This window comes from Glycine max, chromosome 9 (genome assembly GCF_000004515.6).
Source record: "Glycine max cultivar Williams 82 chromosome 9, Glycine_max_v4.0, whole genome shotgun sequence".
NCBI classification, from domain to species: domain Eukaryota; kingdom Viridiplantae; phylum Streptophyta; class Magnoliopsida; order Fabales; family Fabaceae; genus Glycine; species Glycine max.
Window position 1 is genome coordinate 2600941 of NC_038245.2, and position 18701 is coordinate 2619641.

The following is an 18701-nucleotide window of genomic DNA, read 5'->3' on the forward strand; positions in this document are numbered from 1 at the left end:
ATGAATATTTGGTGTATGAATGTGTTATGGGAGTTGAGATATATTGTGATACTTTAGGTTAGGAATATTTATTGAATTGTCACTATCTCATTAAGATCATGATTATGGATTTTCTTACTTTTTATTTACAAGCGTATCCTCCTTCAAACACATATCTATTTGAGACACATGTATTTGACCGCTAAATGTGGATTCCTTCTCTAATAAGAATATATATGGTGATTCTTTATATGGTGAGAAATCAATCATTTCTATTAGATTTATGTTGACTTGATCTTCTTGTTTGTTTCTCTTAATTTTGATTCACCTATAGGATTAGGAAACTTAATTGAGAAAATATAATTATTTATGAAAGGAAATAAGATTTAAATAAGTTGGTGAATCTAGTCGACAAAACAAAATGTAGTAATCTCATTTAAGGATTTCTAGGTAAATTGATGAAATTTAATTTTAACATGTTAATTAATTAAAGGCTTAAATATATTTTTATCACCATAGTTTAATTTTTTTTATTTATTTATTTTTGTCTCTTGTAATTTTTTTTGTTTTAATTCTTGTAAAATATTTTTTTCTATCCTTTAAAGTGTTTTAAATAATAGTTTTTCACTGTTCAAAATATTTTTTTACTGTTCAAAATTCTATTTAAAACACTTTTAGGATGAAAAATAAAATTAACACAATTTATAAAGACTAAAACGAAAAAAAAATCTAGGGACAAAAATGAAAAAACACTAAATTGTAAGGACAAAAATGTATTTAAACCTTAATTAAATCAATCATCTTTCTTTTATGGTTTTTGTGTTTTTCTTTGTTCTTAGAAACCTTAAATTTCAACTAAATGATATTGATTTCTTAAGTGAGACTTAAAATTTTTTTCTTGGTATTGAAATGAAAGGTACAAATGATACAAATTATGTGATTGGAATATAAATATTTTGAGATAGGTCTCAAAGGATTGTTAGATTTATCTCAAAAAGTATATATCAATAAAGTTTTAGAAAAATTCAAAGTTGATAAATCTCCAACATCTTATGTTCCAATTAAAAAAAAAGACAATTTAAGCCCCATCCAATGTTCAAATTAAGAATGTTCTAAAACAGAAACAAACAAATGGAAACAAATTCGTATGAATTTAATATTGTTGGGAGCTTAATATATGTTTAGACTTGTACATAACTAGATAGTAGCTTTTAGTCTTTTACTTGGTATGGGAAGAAAATTCAGAGAAATCTTAGAATTTAGATCATTGGAAAACTATAAAGAAAGTTTTATGATATTTCCAATTAACAAAGTACTATATATATACTTTCTCCTTAGCTAGATCAAAGAACATTTTTGTCACACGTGAGTTTTTGAATATAACAAAAAACAAATGTTTAATTTGTTAAGTTGAAAGACTAAACAAGATTTAAGTTGTATAGATGAATCAATCAATTGTCTTAGCAAAAGATTGTCCATTTGAGCTCCAATGGGAAGGGGTCCTAAGTAATATTATTATATGTTGAAAGTATGTACGATATGAGAGGATACATGAGCGATAGTAATGGGCGGGTAAACACTAGTGTCCGAGTGAGAGGGAGGTTCAATGGTAACCAGAGAGACAAGTGCCCAACTTTTTTCTTCACACACTTTCCTAAAAACTTCAATGTAAACAACCTATGAAGTGTCTTTAGGAGATGTAGCACAGTTACCAACGTGCTTATTTCACCAAGGAGGAGCAAAAGTGGCCAGGGGTATGATTTTGTGAGATTTAGGGAAGAAGATGATGAATTGGACTTGGAGAAACGACTCCAAAATATCTATATCAGAATTTTGTAGATGCTTGTGAACAAATCGTATGGAAAATACGGTGCCAAAGGAAGTTTTAGGGGTGAATATAGGAGATCAAGACAGGTTAAGATAGGATACAAACCTGGTCTCAAGAAGGAAGGTTGGACGTATGCTTAAGCAACTAAAGTGAGCAAGCCTGGTGTCACAGCTCACCCGCAAATACAACAATAGGGTGGTGATTGAGGATACATGATCTATCACGATAAGAAGAAAAAAAATGAGGAATGGTTGGGGAAGTGCTATGTGGGCTATCTATCAAAAGTGGGGTTGGTGATGAATATACAAGAGGGATCCTTTCTTAATGGATTCTCCTCTGTCAGAATTAGAACATTGGGAGACAACATGGTGGAGTGGGAGGTGAAAATAATGTGAGCTTTTGGGAAGCAAAGTGGTTAGGAGACGTGAGATTATGTTCTAAGTTCAATAGGATTCTTCTTAACTTTGAACAAAAAAGCAAGAACATTGCGGAGGTTGGTGATTGGTGTGGTGGAGTGTGGTCATCGCATTTCTCATGGAGACGATCGTGGGTCTAATGGGAAATCCCCATTGTGCAACCAATTGGAGGAGGCTTTGGAGGGTTGGGAGCTAAAGTTGGGCAGAGAAGATGGATGGGTGTGGAAAAAAATGTTGCCAAGACCTTCATTGTTAAAGTGGTTTATGCATCTAACTTTGCAACAAAAACATAAAAAAAACAAAAGCAGAGAGAAAAAAGAAATAAACTTACCAAAGCGGGATTTCAAACCCTAACAATAAACAAAATGGGGATTTCATCTAATAAAAAGCCTTTGCCTGTTCTAAGATCAGAAAAAATAACCTTAAAACCCTTTTTTTTAAAAAAAAAAAATCAAAACTGAAAAGAAATTGTCGGAGTATCTAACCAAAATTGCACTTAATGGGTAATGTCAAACCTTGATCTTGGTTGTTTTAAGGATGAAACAAAAATCCTTTGGTTTGTGCTTTATCCTCAAACCAAAAAAGGCCTTGATTCTGTTAAAAACATTTTGTCAAACACTTTATAAGCAAAACAATTTTCAACAATTAAAAGAAACAAAAGTAAAATAATCAAAATTGAAAAGAAGTTGTCGAAGTATCTAACTGAAATTGCACCCAATGGGTAATGTCGAACCTTGATCTTGGTTGTTGAAGGGATGAAACAAAAATCCTTTGGTCTGTGCTATCTCCTCAAACCAAAAAAGATATTGATTTTATTAGAAACATTTTGTAAAACACATCATAAGCAAAACAAATTTCAACAATTAAAAGAAACAAAAGCAAGACTAAAAAACACTAGCAAAAATCTGAAATGTATATCAAATAAAAATCTCATAGCGAAGGTGGCGATGCATTGGCAGAGTGGGATTGACGAAATCAGGGAGAAGGAAGCGTAGAAGAGAAAGTGAGAGAAAGAGAAAGAGAGCAAGGGAGATGGTTTTGGTCGGAGATGATGCGACACGACGATAAAAGTGCGACAATGCTATTTGTTGGTGGTCAGAGGTTGCTCACGGTAGAGAGTTGATGGTTTATGATGGTGCGGTGACTTTTAAGGGAGGTTAAAATTTTGATTTTTAAGCTCAGTAGAAAAAGAGTGACTAGAAGAAGGTGAAAAAACAAAAAAAATCAAATTTTTTAACACGTGTCACACAACCCAAAAGGTTAGAATTGAGATTTCCACAACCCAAAAAATGTATAAATAGAAAATAGATCAGATTATTATAAATATTTCATCATTTTTTAATTGTACTTTCTACTCGATTCAAATGCCAAATTATGATCTACCGTGGACAACCTATTTTCTTTGTCCACCCTATAATCCTCCTTAATAACATGCATTGAATTCGAACCCATTGCACCAAACGTATTGGATCATGTGGAGAAATGGGGAGCCAGTCCTTCTACAGTACGTTTTGACTTTAATTAGTAACCAACTTTGTTATTTACTTCAGCCATGTGGAAAACATGCCATAACATATATATATGATATGTCTTTTTATTCCTTTACTTGTGGGGATTACTTAATGTTGAAATTTGATATTTCTTAAGTGCGTTTGAGTATCGAATTATGTGATTTAATCTTGATAATTTAGGGTTTGTAATCTTACGAAAATACTAAATTTCGATGAATAAGCATGCCAAATTTCAGATAAATTAAACTTTTGTAGGCGAATACCAAAATAAATATTTGAAATTTGAAATAATGTTTTAATTTTAAATTTTTAAGATAACACGCAGACTCAACGAAATGAAATCCTTGAAGGAAAATGAGATGTGTGTGTGCCTGGATATTCAAAAATCCACGGCCCTAACGAAGGTGATATTCTTTTTAGATTTTTATACAAATCGTGCTAATTAAAACCACAAATCATTATCATTAAATTTGGTACAAATCCATACTTAAAGAAACTAAAAAATCGTGATTGATACGTAATTATTTTACATAAAATAATATATAATCGTGTATTAATTAACTTAATTTAGTCGATAGGAGAATCCCTCTTACCTAATATAATATATACGTGCCTGATTAACATAAAGTTCGATCTAGAATAACCACCAAGGGTTATTCTCGTCATTTCATATTCCGATGCGTGGCGAACTCACGCCACCACTCGTTTCAAAATATCTTTCGTTGGATCCCCAAGGGTACTATGGTATTTTCCTGCGCGTACTGAAAGTGAAATTTCTTTGGTAGCGCGTTTTATAAATAACTCCCGCGAATTATTTAGTGCCAAAAGGAAATAAATAGAAACGCATACGCGCAATTTCTGTTGTTCAGAGCTCTTCAGGAAGAAAAGAAAAACAGAGAAAACCAAACCCTAATTAGAAACGATTTCGGAATCCCTAATTCGCAAATCGCAACCCTAGTTGTGCTGTGCGTTGTTGTAGTGGTTTTTGGAAGAGGAGGCTTGAGCTAAACGCTGCGTTTCGACGACGATGATCGTGAGCCAGAACATGGTGACGGAGGCGGAAATTATTTGCAAGCAGAACATTCCGATGTTGGACGTGAAGAAGTACCACCTTCGCGTGGCGCAAGAGCTCGGCGTTAACGTTAAGGTCGTCGAGGTTTCTCCCACCTCTAACGGCGTTCCCGTCTTCGGCCACGTACGGGTTTCTTCTGAATCGGTTTCCACCGAAACGACTCGTTTTGAATCGGTGAGTGCTACTGGGTTCCCTTTCACGGTTTTCTGGATTTTTTTTATTTCTGAGATTTCTTTTATTGGGTTTTGGTTTTGTTTTTATTCGGTGAGAGAATTATCAAATCGGTGTTTTGTATTGCCATGTCGGTTATATCTCGGAACTTGAATCGGTGGGTTTTTAGTTTTCTTTTTTGTCTTTTTACCCTTTTTTGTGTGGATAATTGTGCATCAATCGGCGTTGATTTATTATATGTGAATTTATGAGTTTGAGTTGTTCGTTTTCCTTATTTTGCTTGTTAGATTTGGGGAGGATCAAATTTTCGTGTTGAGTGGTTGTGGTTGTGGGGTTTCAAAAACTTATTGGGGATTTTAAATTGGGTTTTCTATAATTTTTGTATCCATTTTGCCTTTAGCTTTCTTTGGGTACCATTGCATATAAGGTAATAGGAAAAAGTTTCCATGTTTATTGTGTTTAAAACATTTTCCTGCGGAAAAATCGGTTGATTCAGATGGTGTTAATACTGGTAAGTTTCAGATTCCAATTGGTTCAATTGTAATAGGGTTTCTTAGTAAAAGGGGCTTCGTGGTTAAGCTTCTATTTTGTCTAATTGTGTCTTTGTTTTACCCTGTCTATCTAAATGGGCAACAGTTCTGTGCTGATGTGTTGATTGATGTCTTGTGTATGTGTGTTAGGTTATGGGTTGCTCTGAGATGATTGAAGAATCCATTATAGAGACTCCTGCTACTGAATTTACACCGAATGTTCGATCTGGTTGCTGTGCTGATATTGGACCGAGGGGGTCTATGGATGATGAGCATATTCAGATAGATGATCTAGCAGCCCACCTTGGATTTGTGTTCAAACACCCTATGCCGAGTGCATTCTATGCAGTTTTTGATGGGCATGGAGGGCCTGATGCAGCCGCCTTTGTGAAGAACAATGCTATGAGATTATTATTTGAGGATGCTGATATGCTGCAATCTTATGATGCTGATGCACTTTTTCTGAAGAAGTTGGAAGATTCTCATCGGAGGGCATTTTTGGGCGCAGACCTTGCCTTGGCTGATGAGCAAAGTGTTAGTAGTTCCTGTGGAACAACGGCGTTGACCGCCCTTGTACTTGGAAGGCATTTGATGGTTGCTAATGCTGGTGACTGTCGAGCTGTTCTTTGTAGGCGAGGAGTTGCCGTTGATATGTCCCAAGATCACAGGCCAAGTTATTTACCAGAACGAAGGAGAGTGGAGGAGTTAGGTGGTTTCATTGATGATGGGTATCTCAATGGTTATCTTTCTGTGACTCGTGCCCTTGGAGATTGGGACTTGAAATTTCCACTAGGTTCTGCGTCACCTCTTATTGCTGAGCCGGATGTTCAGGTGGTCACATTGACAGAGGACGACGAGTTCCTGATCATTGGGTGTGATGGTATTTGGGATGTAATTTCAAGCCAGGATGCAGTTAGTTTTGTGCGGCGTGGATTAAGAAGGCATGACGATCCTCAACAATGTGCCAGAGAGCTTGTTAAGGAAGCATTGCGCCTACACACATCAGATAATCTTACTGTGATTGTTATCTGCTTGTCCCCTGTCCAAAGCATTGTCGAATCATGTCCACCCCAGAGGCGAAGATTCAGAGCTTGTTCTTTGTCTGAAGAGGCCAGGAACAGATTAAGGAGCTTGCTAGAGGGAAACTGAATGTAAATACGGTTCTCATGATTCACAGTCATTCCTTTCATGAAAAAGATTGATTCGTGTTTGTAGGCTGTTTTAGAGTTATAGCAAGCAGCCAGCAGTTTTGTACGGGTAGTAGAGGAGTATAATTGTTGGGGGTTTAGACCTATTTATTTAATTCTGGGGTTTACCTTGGTCTAGGTAGAGAAACATGTGGCTAGGTAATTTTGGCGGGAACAATGTGGGATTCGATTTCACATCCGTAAATAAGAGATGATTTAGGCTTCTCAGCAATGCTGTGGGTGAATGCGACCAAAAGACTCATTATTTTCTTGATTGTTGCATTCAATAGCGGTTTGTTTGATGCGTGGGGTGGGATAGTTGAGTAGAGTGCACGTTTCAACCTATTTCTATGTTTTTATTCTACTCGTTTACTTCCAATTCTCCAAAACTCCCAAGTCTCAAGTTGCTAGAAAATAAAAATTCATATGAACTACATTGTATGAATTTAAGATGTCATTTTTTTTAAAAAAATAATCAAATGTTTTAATGAATATTGTATGAAACATTAGCTAGGTCATAATAAGAGTAGACTATGATATCAAACTATCAATCGGTGACGTCAGCCATATGCCTATATATGGAAACACTTCATTAAAAATAAAAAATATAAATGAACTTTAGCTATTTATTTTGTTCCATGTACAGGAATCATTATATTACAATCACCATCATCATGTAAGCCATGGGACGATCGGCATTTCTAATCTAACTACTTGCAATTTTACGTGACTTTTTGTATTTCCCCCCCCTCAATTATCCAAAGTTTTGTCAGTTGTGAATTGAAAGACTTTTCAGTTACATGATTTTGGGTGTTCCATTCTTTATTTAAAGCATATCGGTTGCTTGCTTACTTGCTTTGCTCCAATCCAGCGTTTGTTTAACGACGTCATGCCGCTATCCAGAAGTGATCCTGCTTATATAAATTCATTCAATCTACACCTTTCACTATCACTGTATATATCCTGTATATTTCTGCCAAATTGGAAATTTTATTGTTTAATGGAGATTATTTCTATAAGAAATTCCATGATACTTTTTCACACCGAGAAGTTTTCTACGTTAAAATTCTGTTTATTGTGTTATCTCTTTTTTTTATTTTTGTTTTTTTATCATCATTTACTATCCATATATATAGACTTATAGAGTAGGAAATCTTAATTATGTTTTGTTATCATACAATAATCTCAATTCGCATGATAATTGTCTTTATAATTTAGCCATGCAGACTGAATTCGATTCTAATACAAAAACATTCAACATTATCATACGACGACCGTATAGTCCCGTACATGTTTTTCATCGATGTGTTTGCTGGACTAAACCTAAAACCCACTTTCAACGGGATCATGTATATGTACTTTCCAGGAGTGCAGCATAAAATTGGTGTAGTCATTGTGTAATTTTGTGTTTTGTCGTTAAAGTTGAACTCAACACTCTATGATATATAGGACCAGTACCCTGCTTAGTGCTTTCTAGTTTGTTCACCTAATTATACTTTTAAAAGAAACATTCACACTTGAAAGGATGTAGAACGACTGAATTATGCTTATAAGTATTTTGAATTTGTCAATGACTTAACTCACATATCATAATTAGAATGGCTAAATTATTATGATTGTTCTGATCAACTTCTTGACACATAGAATCACCATGGAATAATATTGCTTTACTTTGTCTCAGGGTTGTGTTACATATACTGTATACACTCCCTCATGTTGCATCCTTTGGGAAGGCAATTAAGGAGCATGAGAAGACATTAGGCGTTGATTGCGAAGGTAAAGTTAATTAATTAATGGCCAAGAAATTAAGGAGACAAACAAAAATAGTACTATTTGGAATGCATATTATTATGGCACCCAATGAATCTGCGACAGCTTTGTAGTATGTTTCAGCAACTGAGGACATATATGGCACGTCCTTTATCATTCGCATCCAGCAACAATATTGAGTGACACAATGAAAGAATCCACAATGGTGCCTAATTTTGACAGGACAAAAGTCAGATATAGATGTAGTTTGTTTAATTAGATATTTTTGATATTATTTTTCAATCAAAATTAAAATTTTATCTTGATAATTTGTTAATAAAAGTTTATATTAAAAGTCAACATATATTAATAAAATAAAATTTCAATTTTAATTAGAAAACAACATTGAAAATACATAAAAGAGCCGGTTGCCACTATTTTTTTTTATTTTTAAAAATGGATATGATATCTAATGGATCAGCATGATTCTATAATATTAAACGAAAATCTTATCTATTAATATCTTATCTCTTGGTTGATCTTGTAATTTAAATTTAAATCTTATCTAATTGCTACGACTTAATTTAGATCAAAACAAAAGTATTTTCTAAATCTTGAAATTTTAAAAATGAAAATTGTTTTCAAAAGATAAAAACATTTTTTAAAAATCAAACGCCCCTTATCTTTTGTTATCTTATTTCTTATCTTAGTTTAGATCAAAACAAATCTGATGTCATATCTTCTTATTACTTTTATATTAGTTTAGATTAAGTCGATCTTATCTTCTATCATTTAGTTGTACATAGATTCTCTTTAAATGTACACCATTTTCACTTTCCGTTGCTGGTTAAAAATTTAAGAGTTAATGCTTTTTGCCATGAGGATATTTTTCTTATCACTTATCAGTGATGCTATAGCCTATATTATCACAGCTACTACTGTTGGCTATATTGCTATGGTTTATAAATTATAAGCAGCTACTTTTGGGTTTAATTATGTGGATTGTTGGTAAATCCCAACCACCTATACCTTTTGAATTGAGCATATTTGTGAGTTGAACTGTATCAAAACTCGAGAATTCATTGATTTATGTCTTGAGTTGATTGTTGAGGGGGACAAGTTATAGTTGGACTGGCTAAGGGTTGAAGGGCTGATATGAAGATGTTGAAATAGGTTTGTGGCACTATTAGAAGTTCCAGATCTAAAGAAAAAAATTGTTTTCCTTGAAGAAAGCCACGAACAATACAACACCAATTTGATATTGCAAAGGACTTGGAATTTACTAGTTTGTATTTTTTTTTTCAGAATAGCATGACTTCTCACTATTGGTTATGATGATTCGAGTTTCTCAGTTCAACCATTACCAAACATTGTTTTCTCAGCTTGGAATTTTCTAGGTTTTTTTTTAATGTTTTGATAATAAATATTGTTTTCTCAGCTTAACCATTGACAAGACCAATTTATATGCTCATCGTTCAATGTTAAATGATTTTGCTATGAAGATTTAACTAGAAATAACTTGTGGCTGGTAAGATCGATTAGTTGAAATCATTTCAACAATGATGTATCTTAAAAATAAAAATGAAAATACATAATATATGAAACAACAACACTTAACAAGATAAAAGTATAAATAAAAGATGTTTTATTCATAAAATAATTTATGCAACATAGTTTTTTGTTGGCCACCAAAAACACATAAGTTTTTGTATCTATCTCTCTTTCATTATATTTATTACATCTCATACTTCTCTCTCTTTTCTTTCAATTGCAAGATTTGTTATACATTTTGTTATATAAATATCATTAAGAAATTTGCACTAATAATACATGGAAATCATTAAGAAAGCCGGTTTCCTTTGCCTACTTACAAAGTGTTTGATTTTATTTTTTATATGCACATTCTAAAGCACGCTCGATATTCCAATTCTTGGGGTGTAAGATCATTAAAGTGATGAATATTTGTTTGAAGCATTTGAGTGAAAAACCAAACACATGTACACCTTACAATGTGGGCTTTGGCTAGTTATTTCATGGATTCACTCTGACCTTATATATACATATATTTAATAACGTATGAGAGGAACAAACGCCTCTAGAGAATAAGCTATAAATGGAACGAATCAGCCCTCAAAGCACTTAAAATACAATCAGGAACAAACTCGAAAACAAGATAATCACTAATAAGACTCAAGGCTTGTTTAGTCATTTCATCTCTGGCTCTGCATACATGATTCCAAGAAACATTTGCTATAGACCGATACACAACATGAATCTCTTCCACCAAGTCATAACAATGATGTTGTCGACTGCTATTTCGGTCCAAGAGCTGGATTGCATTCTTAGAATCATAATCAACTCGAATAAAGATATAACCTCTTGAGAAAGCTAATTTGATCCCAAACAAAAAAATTGCCAATAATTCTGCATGAAGCACCGAACATTGTCCAATGTTGGTCACGGAGGATCCCACCACAAGCAGTTCGAGTACCAAGCTGAGCAACAACTGCATCACAATTTACAGCAATCAAGATGGCAATTCAACTTGCCACTTTTAAATGAATGTCTCACCATTTCTTACCAGTTAACGAGATACTACAAGGACTTAAAGCCCAATCAAATTTGCAATATAGCACAAATATTAGAGTCGAATTAGGCTTGCTAACTTCTGTGGGCCTAGATCAAAGTGACTTAGTACATCTAGCTAAACAAGAACGAGTTTGATTTTTTCTTAGGAGTGATACACGGACTATTGCACTCAACAGAGGTAGAATACAAATTGAATTCTAAATAATTTTTTTGGTGGATCTCACAATACTACATAAAGATCTCTAAAGATTTCTTCTATTTTTTTTAGTGGTACATCTCATTTTGAAGTCTTGGACAATTTTTTATAAGTCTCACATGGACTTCACTTTTAAATATTTTATTTAATTATTTATTAAATTAAATATAATTAATTAAGTAATTAATGTTAATGAAACATTGAAGAAAAAAATTTATAAATATTAAGAAATAGGAAAATGAACATAAATTTAATTTTTATTTATGATTAAATGTTAAAGAAATAAAAAATACATAAATTAGATAATAAAAAAAATTGATTGTACAAATTGTTACTGTTTGAACCAATTTATACTCTATAATTTTTTTTCAACCATTATATAGTATATTTTTTTTTCATCCAATTTTTTGACCGTGATTGTGTACATAGTCATAATTGTTGTGTACACAATGATCACTTTTACTGGACCTTTCTCCTTCTCCTAACGCCCACTTTTTCCTTCACTGTGCCTTTCTTCTTCTTCTTCTTTTTTTTTTTTTTATGTTTTCTCCTCCCTCTTCTTCTTCTTTCTCCCACCTTTTTCCCTTCTTCTTCCTTCTCCTTGTGCGACCTCCCCCTCCCCTCCCTCCTCCTCTCCCTCTTCTTCCTTCCGCCCCTCCCAACCTCCCTCCCCCTCCATGGCCTTCAGGTAAGTTCATTTTTTTTTGTTCTTCCTCTTCTGTTGGTTTTCTTTTTTTCGTTCTTCCATTTTTTTTCTTCTTCCTTCTGGTTGTAGTTGGTTAATTTTTATTTATAAGTAATTTTTTGTTTGTTTAAGCTTGTGTAGAGATCTTCAAGGTTTTTGTACAAGAACTCATTCTTCACCTTGGAGATCTCTATTGCACCTTTATTGTAAGATTCACACAAGACTATTTTGAACTCAAGATCTTTACACAAGATGACACTAAAATTGCTCTGACACTTGACATAATATCTTTTCATTTTTTTTGCTTTTATTAAAATTAAGTAATAAAATAATATATTTTTTCACATAATCAGACATTGAAAGTTAATTTTATTGTTTTAGGGTGTCCATCTATATTTTTCCTTTTATAATTTATATTTTTTTTTGGATACAAAGAGGTTAATTACCTATTCACACTCTTGTTTTACCTTCGAATAAGACATAAAAAAGTTATAGTAACATAATATACTAATAATAATATGAGAAAAAATAGGGTAAAACAATTTTATAATATTTTCCTATCACAAATTACAAATTAAAATATATAATAAATTTGTCATTTTTTATAATAATCACTTTAGAAATAATAACAACAACAACAAATTATGATTGAATGATAACACAAATTATTTTAAACTATAAATGCATGACCATTAAACTCTAATAGTATTAGCTTTCACTTGTCCCTCTAAAACTACTCACCATTCTAATATAAACATATTTTTTAAACATGCTAAAAGATAAGGGCATAAGTTGGTTTTAGCTTATGAAAAACATATTTTTTAAACATTTATCTTATGAATCCATAATTTGTTCTTCACAACCGGACCAAAGAAATGTGCATGTGAAAAAAATTATTAACTTTTAATAAGGTACATGAACTAAATTAAACGATATGAAATTTCAAGAATTAAAAATAAGAAAAAACAAAATTATAAAAACTAAAAATATATTTATTTCTTAAATTATTTAATGTGATAAAAAATATTAAATAATTTTTTATTTCTAAGAAATTTATTTAAGTTTTGAATGACTAATTAAACAAATTTAACTGATTCTCACGAAACATAATTTTTAAGATTTATGATTCTTAGAAATCATGATTATCGGACACAATTTTTTTTTCCTACCAAACCTTCAGTTAGAGAAGTTGAAATTAAGTTTTATTTTCCTTTTCACTTTCTAGCTTTGGCGTCATAAATAAAACAATACCTTAATTTCATTTTCATTTCGATAAGTTCACGCCTTATCTATCTAATATACTATACAAAAAGTTCTTATCAGTGACAGAGTAAAGGAGGCATACCGATGACGATGGCGATGACGGCGTCGCAGTTGCGGTGCGGTTGGGGGTGGAGGCCAACGCCGAATCAGCAGCAGCAACGACGTCGTATGGTTCCGGTGGTGTGTTCCATCGCTATAGAGAACGCGAAGAACAAAGAGAGAGCGAAACTGAAGAAGCTCTTCGATGAAGCGTACGAGAGGTGCCGCACTGCTCCCACCGAAGGCGTTTCCTTCACTCTCCAACAATTCACCGACGCTCTCGACAAGTACGACTTCAACGCCGAAATGGGCACCAAGGCACGTGTTACCCTTCCCTTCCTTTCACTCTCCAACTATTCAATTCAACCTTTGTCTACTATGCATTATTAGAGTGTTTTGTGTTTCCCTAGTTTTTACTATGTGCCAATTGTTAATTGATTGTGTATGAGTATGAAGAATACATGTATGGTATCCTGGCAATTCTGTTCGAGCTGCGTAGGATAATATGGGCGAGCGGTAAGAGTCTCTTTCCGAATATTTAACGGAATTGCAGAATTTGGATTTTAAGTTGTGGTACTAGTCGTCGTTTTCGTAGTAATCCTTAATATTGCAAAATTATGGACAAATGCAATTCATGTGAGTGTGAACAATTGTTGTTTCGTCGTAATTCATGATATTGTAGAAAAATTGTGGATAAATGCAGCCGATGTAGAGCAAGTGGTGGAGACCCTAAAAAACTTATTAAGGTTGAGGACTGTATTTATTTTGGAACCTTGAGAGGGGGCTTGTAGTTGTAGCCTATACTATATGTAGGTCATGTTTGGATAAACTTCTCCATAAGCATATAGGAGATATTTGGATAAACTTTTTCATAGACACGTGGGAGACAAAAAAAAGGTAAAATGAATTGAGTTTATAGCGTAAGCTAAAATTAACTCATGTACTTTAGCTTTTGTAGAATTTAAATGAGAGAGATTCTATAAAAGATAAGGGCATAAGTTGGTTTTAGCTTATGAGAGAAGCTCAATTCTTTTTAAATTCCTTATTTTCTTCTCCTATAAGTGTTCATGGAGAAGTCTATCCAAATAGGGCACTTGTACATTTTAGTTTACCCTTGTGTTTTGGGGTTTTTGAATGGACTGGTAATGGTTGCTGGTTGTGTTTTCAGGTTAAGGGCACTGTTTTTGCCACGGATAACAATGGAGCTTATGTTGACATTACTGCTAAGTCCACGGCCTACTTGCCTCTTCATGAGGCTTGCATCCACAGAATTAAGAATGTGGAAGAAGCAGGCATAATTCCTGGCGTGAGAGAGGAATTTATGATCATTGATGAGAATCAAGCGGATGATACCTTGATCTTGAGTTTGAGGTCTATCCAATATGACATTGCGTGGGAACGCTGTAGACAACTTAAGGCTGAAGATGCTGTTGTCAAGGGTAAGGTGGGTTTTGCGAACTCAGAAACTTAATTCAGTTGAGATTTGGTAGGTTTGTGTTGATTTCAAAACTTATTTGTTATGGCGTCAATTTGTGGTCATTTGTCAAGTAAAGATTACAAAGTAAAGCATAAGAAGAAATTATTTTTTTACCTTTGCAAGTTGGTTTATTTGTTCTATCCATCTCTCTCTCCCCTGACTTATGCATGTTGTATGGATGGTAGGTTGTTAATGCAAACAAAGGAGGTCTGGTGGCTCAAGTGGAAGGCCTTAAGGGGTTTGTTCCATTTTCACAGATATCATCGGTTAGCTCTTTTGATATTTATGGACTAGCATGCATCAGATTCAAACTTGCCATGTGGCAAGAGCTCAACTTATTGTCATTAAGAAAAGTATAAGGGCTTTTAGTGGGAACAAGAATCAGATAAGGCTGACCTAATTGTGGGGTTTTACCCAAGAATGTAAATCTCAAAGCATATATGCATTAGGAGTATAAACAAGTTGAGCTGTGCTGATCACTTGAAGCTCAAGGTTGGCTTGCATAAAAATATGGTGCTCAAGGTTGGCTTAAAATTAAAACATAGGCTTGGCTTGTTGGAAAAATATGAAGCTTTTGTTTGGCTTGTTTCAGTGTTGTTAAATAGTGGCCATGGTGGATTTTTTGCCAACCGCCATAGGCAATTTGTGAAAGGAGGCCCACCATAAGGCGCAATGGCGTGTGTATCTGGCAGAATTTTGGCCTTCTGCCATCCGCCATTAATGTGTTTTTTAAGTTTATTAATTTAGTATTTAAAAGACATTTTCATCTTAGAAGAAGAAATAGAAGTAAGACGATAAAGAGAATATTTGAATATAAGAATTATGTAATGATAATTTTTTATGACTAGATTACAATTTATATCTCTTTCCTTTATAAAATTAACATTTTTTATATCATTATATATATGAGCTATTCTTGAGCCTTTCATGTCAAGTCTATAAAGCTTGAGCTAGGCTCATTTATATAACCAAGCCTAAAGTCAAAAGGTTGAACTTGTTTGCTTATTAAAATTAATGAGCTTGATCAAGCATTTAAAGAGTGGAATTTGAATAATTCACAAATAACTCAACTCATTTATACTCCTACAAGCAATATATAATGCAACAATATGGCAAACCCACAATAATTCTTTGACACAAACTTATAAACGTAAATCTTCCACTATTATCAATATTGAAATTGGATCATGCAATTTTATGAACAATACTTAGCTACTTACATGCCTCAATAAGTTCATGTAGATTATTCTGGGTAAATATAAAGTTTCTTTTCATGTTCATTCTTCTGTCCCATTTTAAAAACTACAATTTCAGCTGCCAACTCAAACTGTTTCCGTTTTGCCTCTTTTCTTCTTAGAAATCAGCTGGAGAAGAACTTCTTGAGCATGTGATTCCTTTTAAGTTTGTAGAGGTGGATGAGGAACAGTCTAGACTTGTTCTCAGTCACCGCAAAGCTGTGGCTGAGAGCCAAGGACAGCTAGGAATTGGATCAGTAGTCACTGGCTCTGTTCAAAGCATAAAACCATATGGTGCCTTCATTGACATTGGTGGAATCAGTGGCCTCCTTCATGTCAGTCAGATCAGTCATGACCGTATAACTGATATTGAAACTGTTCTTCAACCTGGTGATATTCTGAAGGTAAACCTATGATAAGCTATGTGAGTATTTGCTTGGAATCACAGATGTTATGTGGAAATTAAATCTAATTTATTATTTGGTTAGGTGATGATCTTAAGTCATGACCGAGAGAGAGGAAGGGTAAGTCTTTCCACAAAGAAGTTGGAACCCACACCTGGTGACATGATTCGCAATCCAAAGCTTGTCTTTGAGAAGGTATAATTCAAAGAAAGGATATCAAGCCTTTTGCCTACTACCTATGTAAATTATGATTGTAGCATAGAAGTAGCTTCATTTATCATGGTTTATTTCCAGTTTTCCACTCCCTGCTTCTTTTGCTCTCTAGATTGATATCCTAGAAGAAAGACAAAATACTTTGTTCCTTCTGATTCTATGTTTTTAATCATCTACTTCAACCCTTTTTGTTATCATTATCATTACCATTTTTGAAAGAGAATGCACAGTTATATTTCTTAATCTGTTGTTATAGGCGGAGGAGATGGCTCAGACATTCAGACAGAGAATTGCTCAAGCAGAAGCTATGGCTCGTGCTGATATGCTTAGATTCCAGCCAGAGGTATTTATTTTTTGATTATTTGTTCAAAATCTCGACTCAATAAAAATGAAGCAACACGGGATTAAAGGTGACTAAAATACAAATGGCATAAAAAAAAGTCACTTCTTGCTGCTGCTGAGAAAAAATATTGCAGATTCTGAAATAACAATATTTAAATGATTTTGATGGACCTTTTTTAGTGGATGGCATACAAAGATTTGTATGCATTTTCATTTCTGGTGATCTTAAGTTGGGATACAAGTAGTTTTGATATTTTGGACTCTTGACTAACTGACTCATTTTGCTGACTTGAGATATATGTATATATTCTTGCTTCCAACTATTAACAGTTTCATCTTTGGGTTGGATAATTTTCTTTAATCGCCTTATAGCATTCGTGAATACTGAGATATATATATTATTTGCTCTATTTGATGAACGTATTTTTCCCCCATCCTTTCGTTTCAGAGTGGATTAACTCTCAGCGGTGAAGGAATCTTAGGACCACTAACTTCAGACTTGCCTCCAGAGGGAGTGGATCTGAGTGAGGTACCCCCAGCTGAAGATTCGTGATTGAGAGAATTGAGAACTGAGTCCTCTTTTCCTCCCCTCCCCCCCTTTTTTTTCTTTCTTTTATCTATTTTTTCTTTTTACACCTTACTCCAAATATTGTTGTAGAAAGATGAACTAATGTAGCGGTTCTTTTTAGCAACTCAGTTTTGTAGTAAAGGCAATTGTATAACTCTTTATTTTCTGTCCAAATTATTGTGAGAGGTTGTCCCTGTTATCTTTAGTCAGATTGACAATAGTGAAACCAGTTCAAAACCAGATTTATATATTTATGTCTCTGATAACTTTATCATTTATCATAACTGCTAGCAACCTAATCTGTTACAGAAATTAGTCAATATCACATTTGCCACCTTCATTCTGATTCTAAAGTTAAGTTATCATGCAAGCAAGCAGCAGCAAGGCGAATACTTTAAAGCCACTGGAATAGTGATAAGTTGAAATGATAGACACAAGGCAGCCACGTTCATATGGCAAAAGTAGAAACTCGTGATTCATTATAATTCTTTTTACATTTCATGTTAGTGGATTGTGCGCATTAACTCAATAAAATGAGGGCACATATTGAAATGACAACGTATCACAGGTTTACAAGGAGCTGACGAGGGAGCATACACTAGTAGATATTAGGCTTAACTATACATCATAGTAATTTTAGTTTGAATTGTTTGTAATTTTAATATTTTAGTAAGAGTTTTTTAGTCAATTAAGTTCCTCTATTTTTAAAATTAAGTAAACTTGGTCCTTCGGTTAATCTTCTACAATTTTTAAATTCTTAATTTTTTTTATTCAAATATTTACTATATATTTGAAGTATAAAATATTTCTAAAATTTTCAAAGTGAGAAATTTAGAAAAAAATTGATAAAATTTAAAGGATCTAATAGAATGAGGTTAGAATTTGAAGAGAAAATTTAAGACGATATTAGTTTGGGTAAAATTTGATATTTTTGTTAATTTAAATAAAATGTGATTTAATGAGTGAAGATTTAGAGTAGAAAATAAAAATTCGAAGCTTTTTTGTAGAAGAAAACCGAAAGCGGTAAAATATCCTCAATTTTGAAAATGAGAAATTTGATTGACTAAAAAAAACTTGAAAGAGCAAAATTACACCATTGCATGCTTAAATAATACATTTTACAAGTTAGAAAAGGACTTCTCTTCAGTGCCCTCTTTTAGTCTTTCAAACTATAACGCTGTATTATCTCGTATTTACAAATATTCCACTAATAAAAACACTTTGTATATTTACTTGTTTACAGAGAC

At 33.3% G+C, this 18701-nt stretch overlaps 2 protein-coding genes across 2 annotated transcripts; both read left to right on the forward strand.

Annotated features, from left to right (window-relative positions):
• The first annotated feature begins 4761 nt into the window (after positions 1–4761).
• LOC100798957 (probable protein phosphatase 2C 13) lies at positions 4762–6656 on the forward strand. The gene is given in 2 exon segments (NM_001317700.1): positions 4762–4980; positions 5658–6656. Coding segments are annotated over 2 exon segments (1218 nt in total).
• A 6539-nt stretch (positions 6657–13195) lies between these two features.
• LOC100810511 (30S ribosomal protein S1) lies at positions 13196–17703 on the forward strand. The gene is made up of 7 exons (NM_001361100.1): positions 13196–13533; positions 14384–14659; positions 14878–14958; positions 16050–16331; positions 16416–16526; positions 16801–16887; positions 17335–17703. Exons 1-7 carry the CDS (start codon positions 13261–13263, stop codon positions 17437–17439), a joined length of 1215 nt encoding a protein of 404 aa, NP_001348029.1. The 5' UTR covers positions 13196–13260; the 3' UTR covers positions 17440–17703.
• Positions 17704–18701: the final 998 nt, after the last annotated feature.

Excerpts from the sequence above, each read along its gene's own strand:
- LOC100810511 (NM_001361100.1), top strand. The coding sequence starts at position 13,261 with ATGACGATGGCGATGACGGCGTCGCAGTTGCGGTGCGGTTGGGGGTGG. Across the intron at positions 14,959-16,049 it reads CATTTTCACAGATATCATCG|AAATCAGCTGGAGAAGAACT; the intron begins GTTAGCTCTTTT and ends TTTTCTTCTTAG. Across the intron at positions 16,527-16,800 it reads CAAAGCTTGTCTTTGAGAAG|GCGGAGGAGATGGCTCAGAC; the intron begins GTATAATTCAAA and ends CTGTTGTTATAG.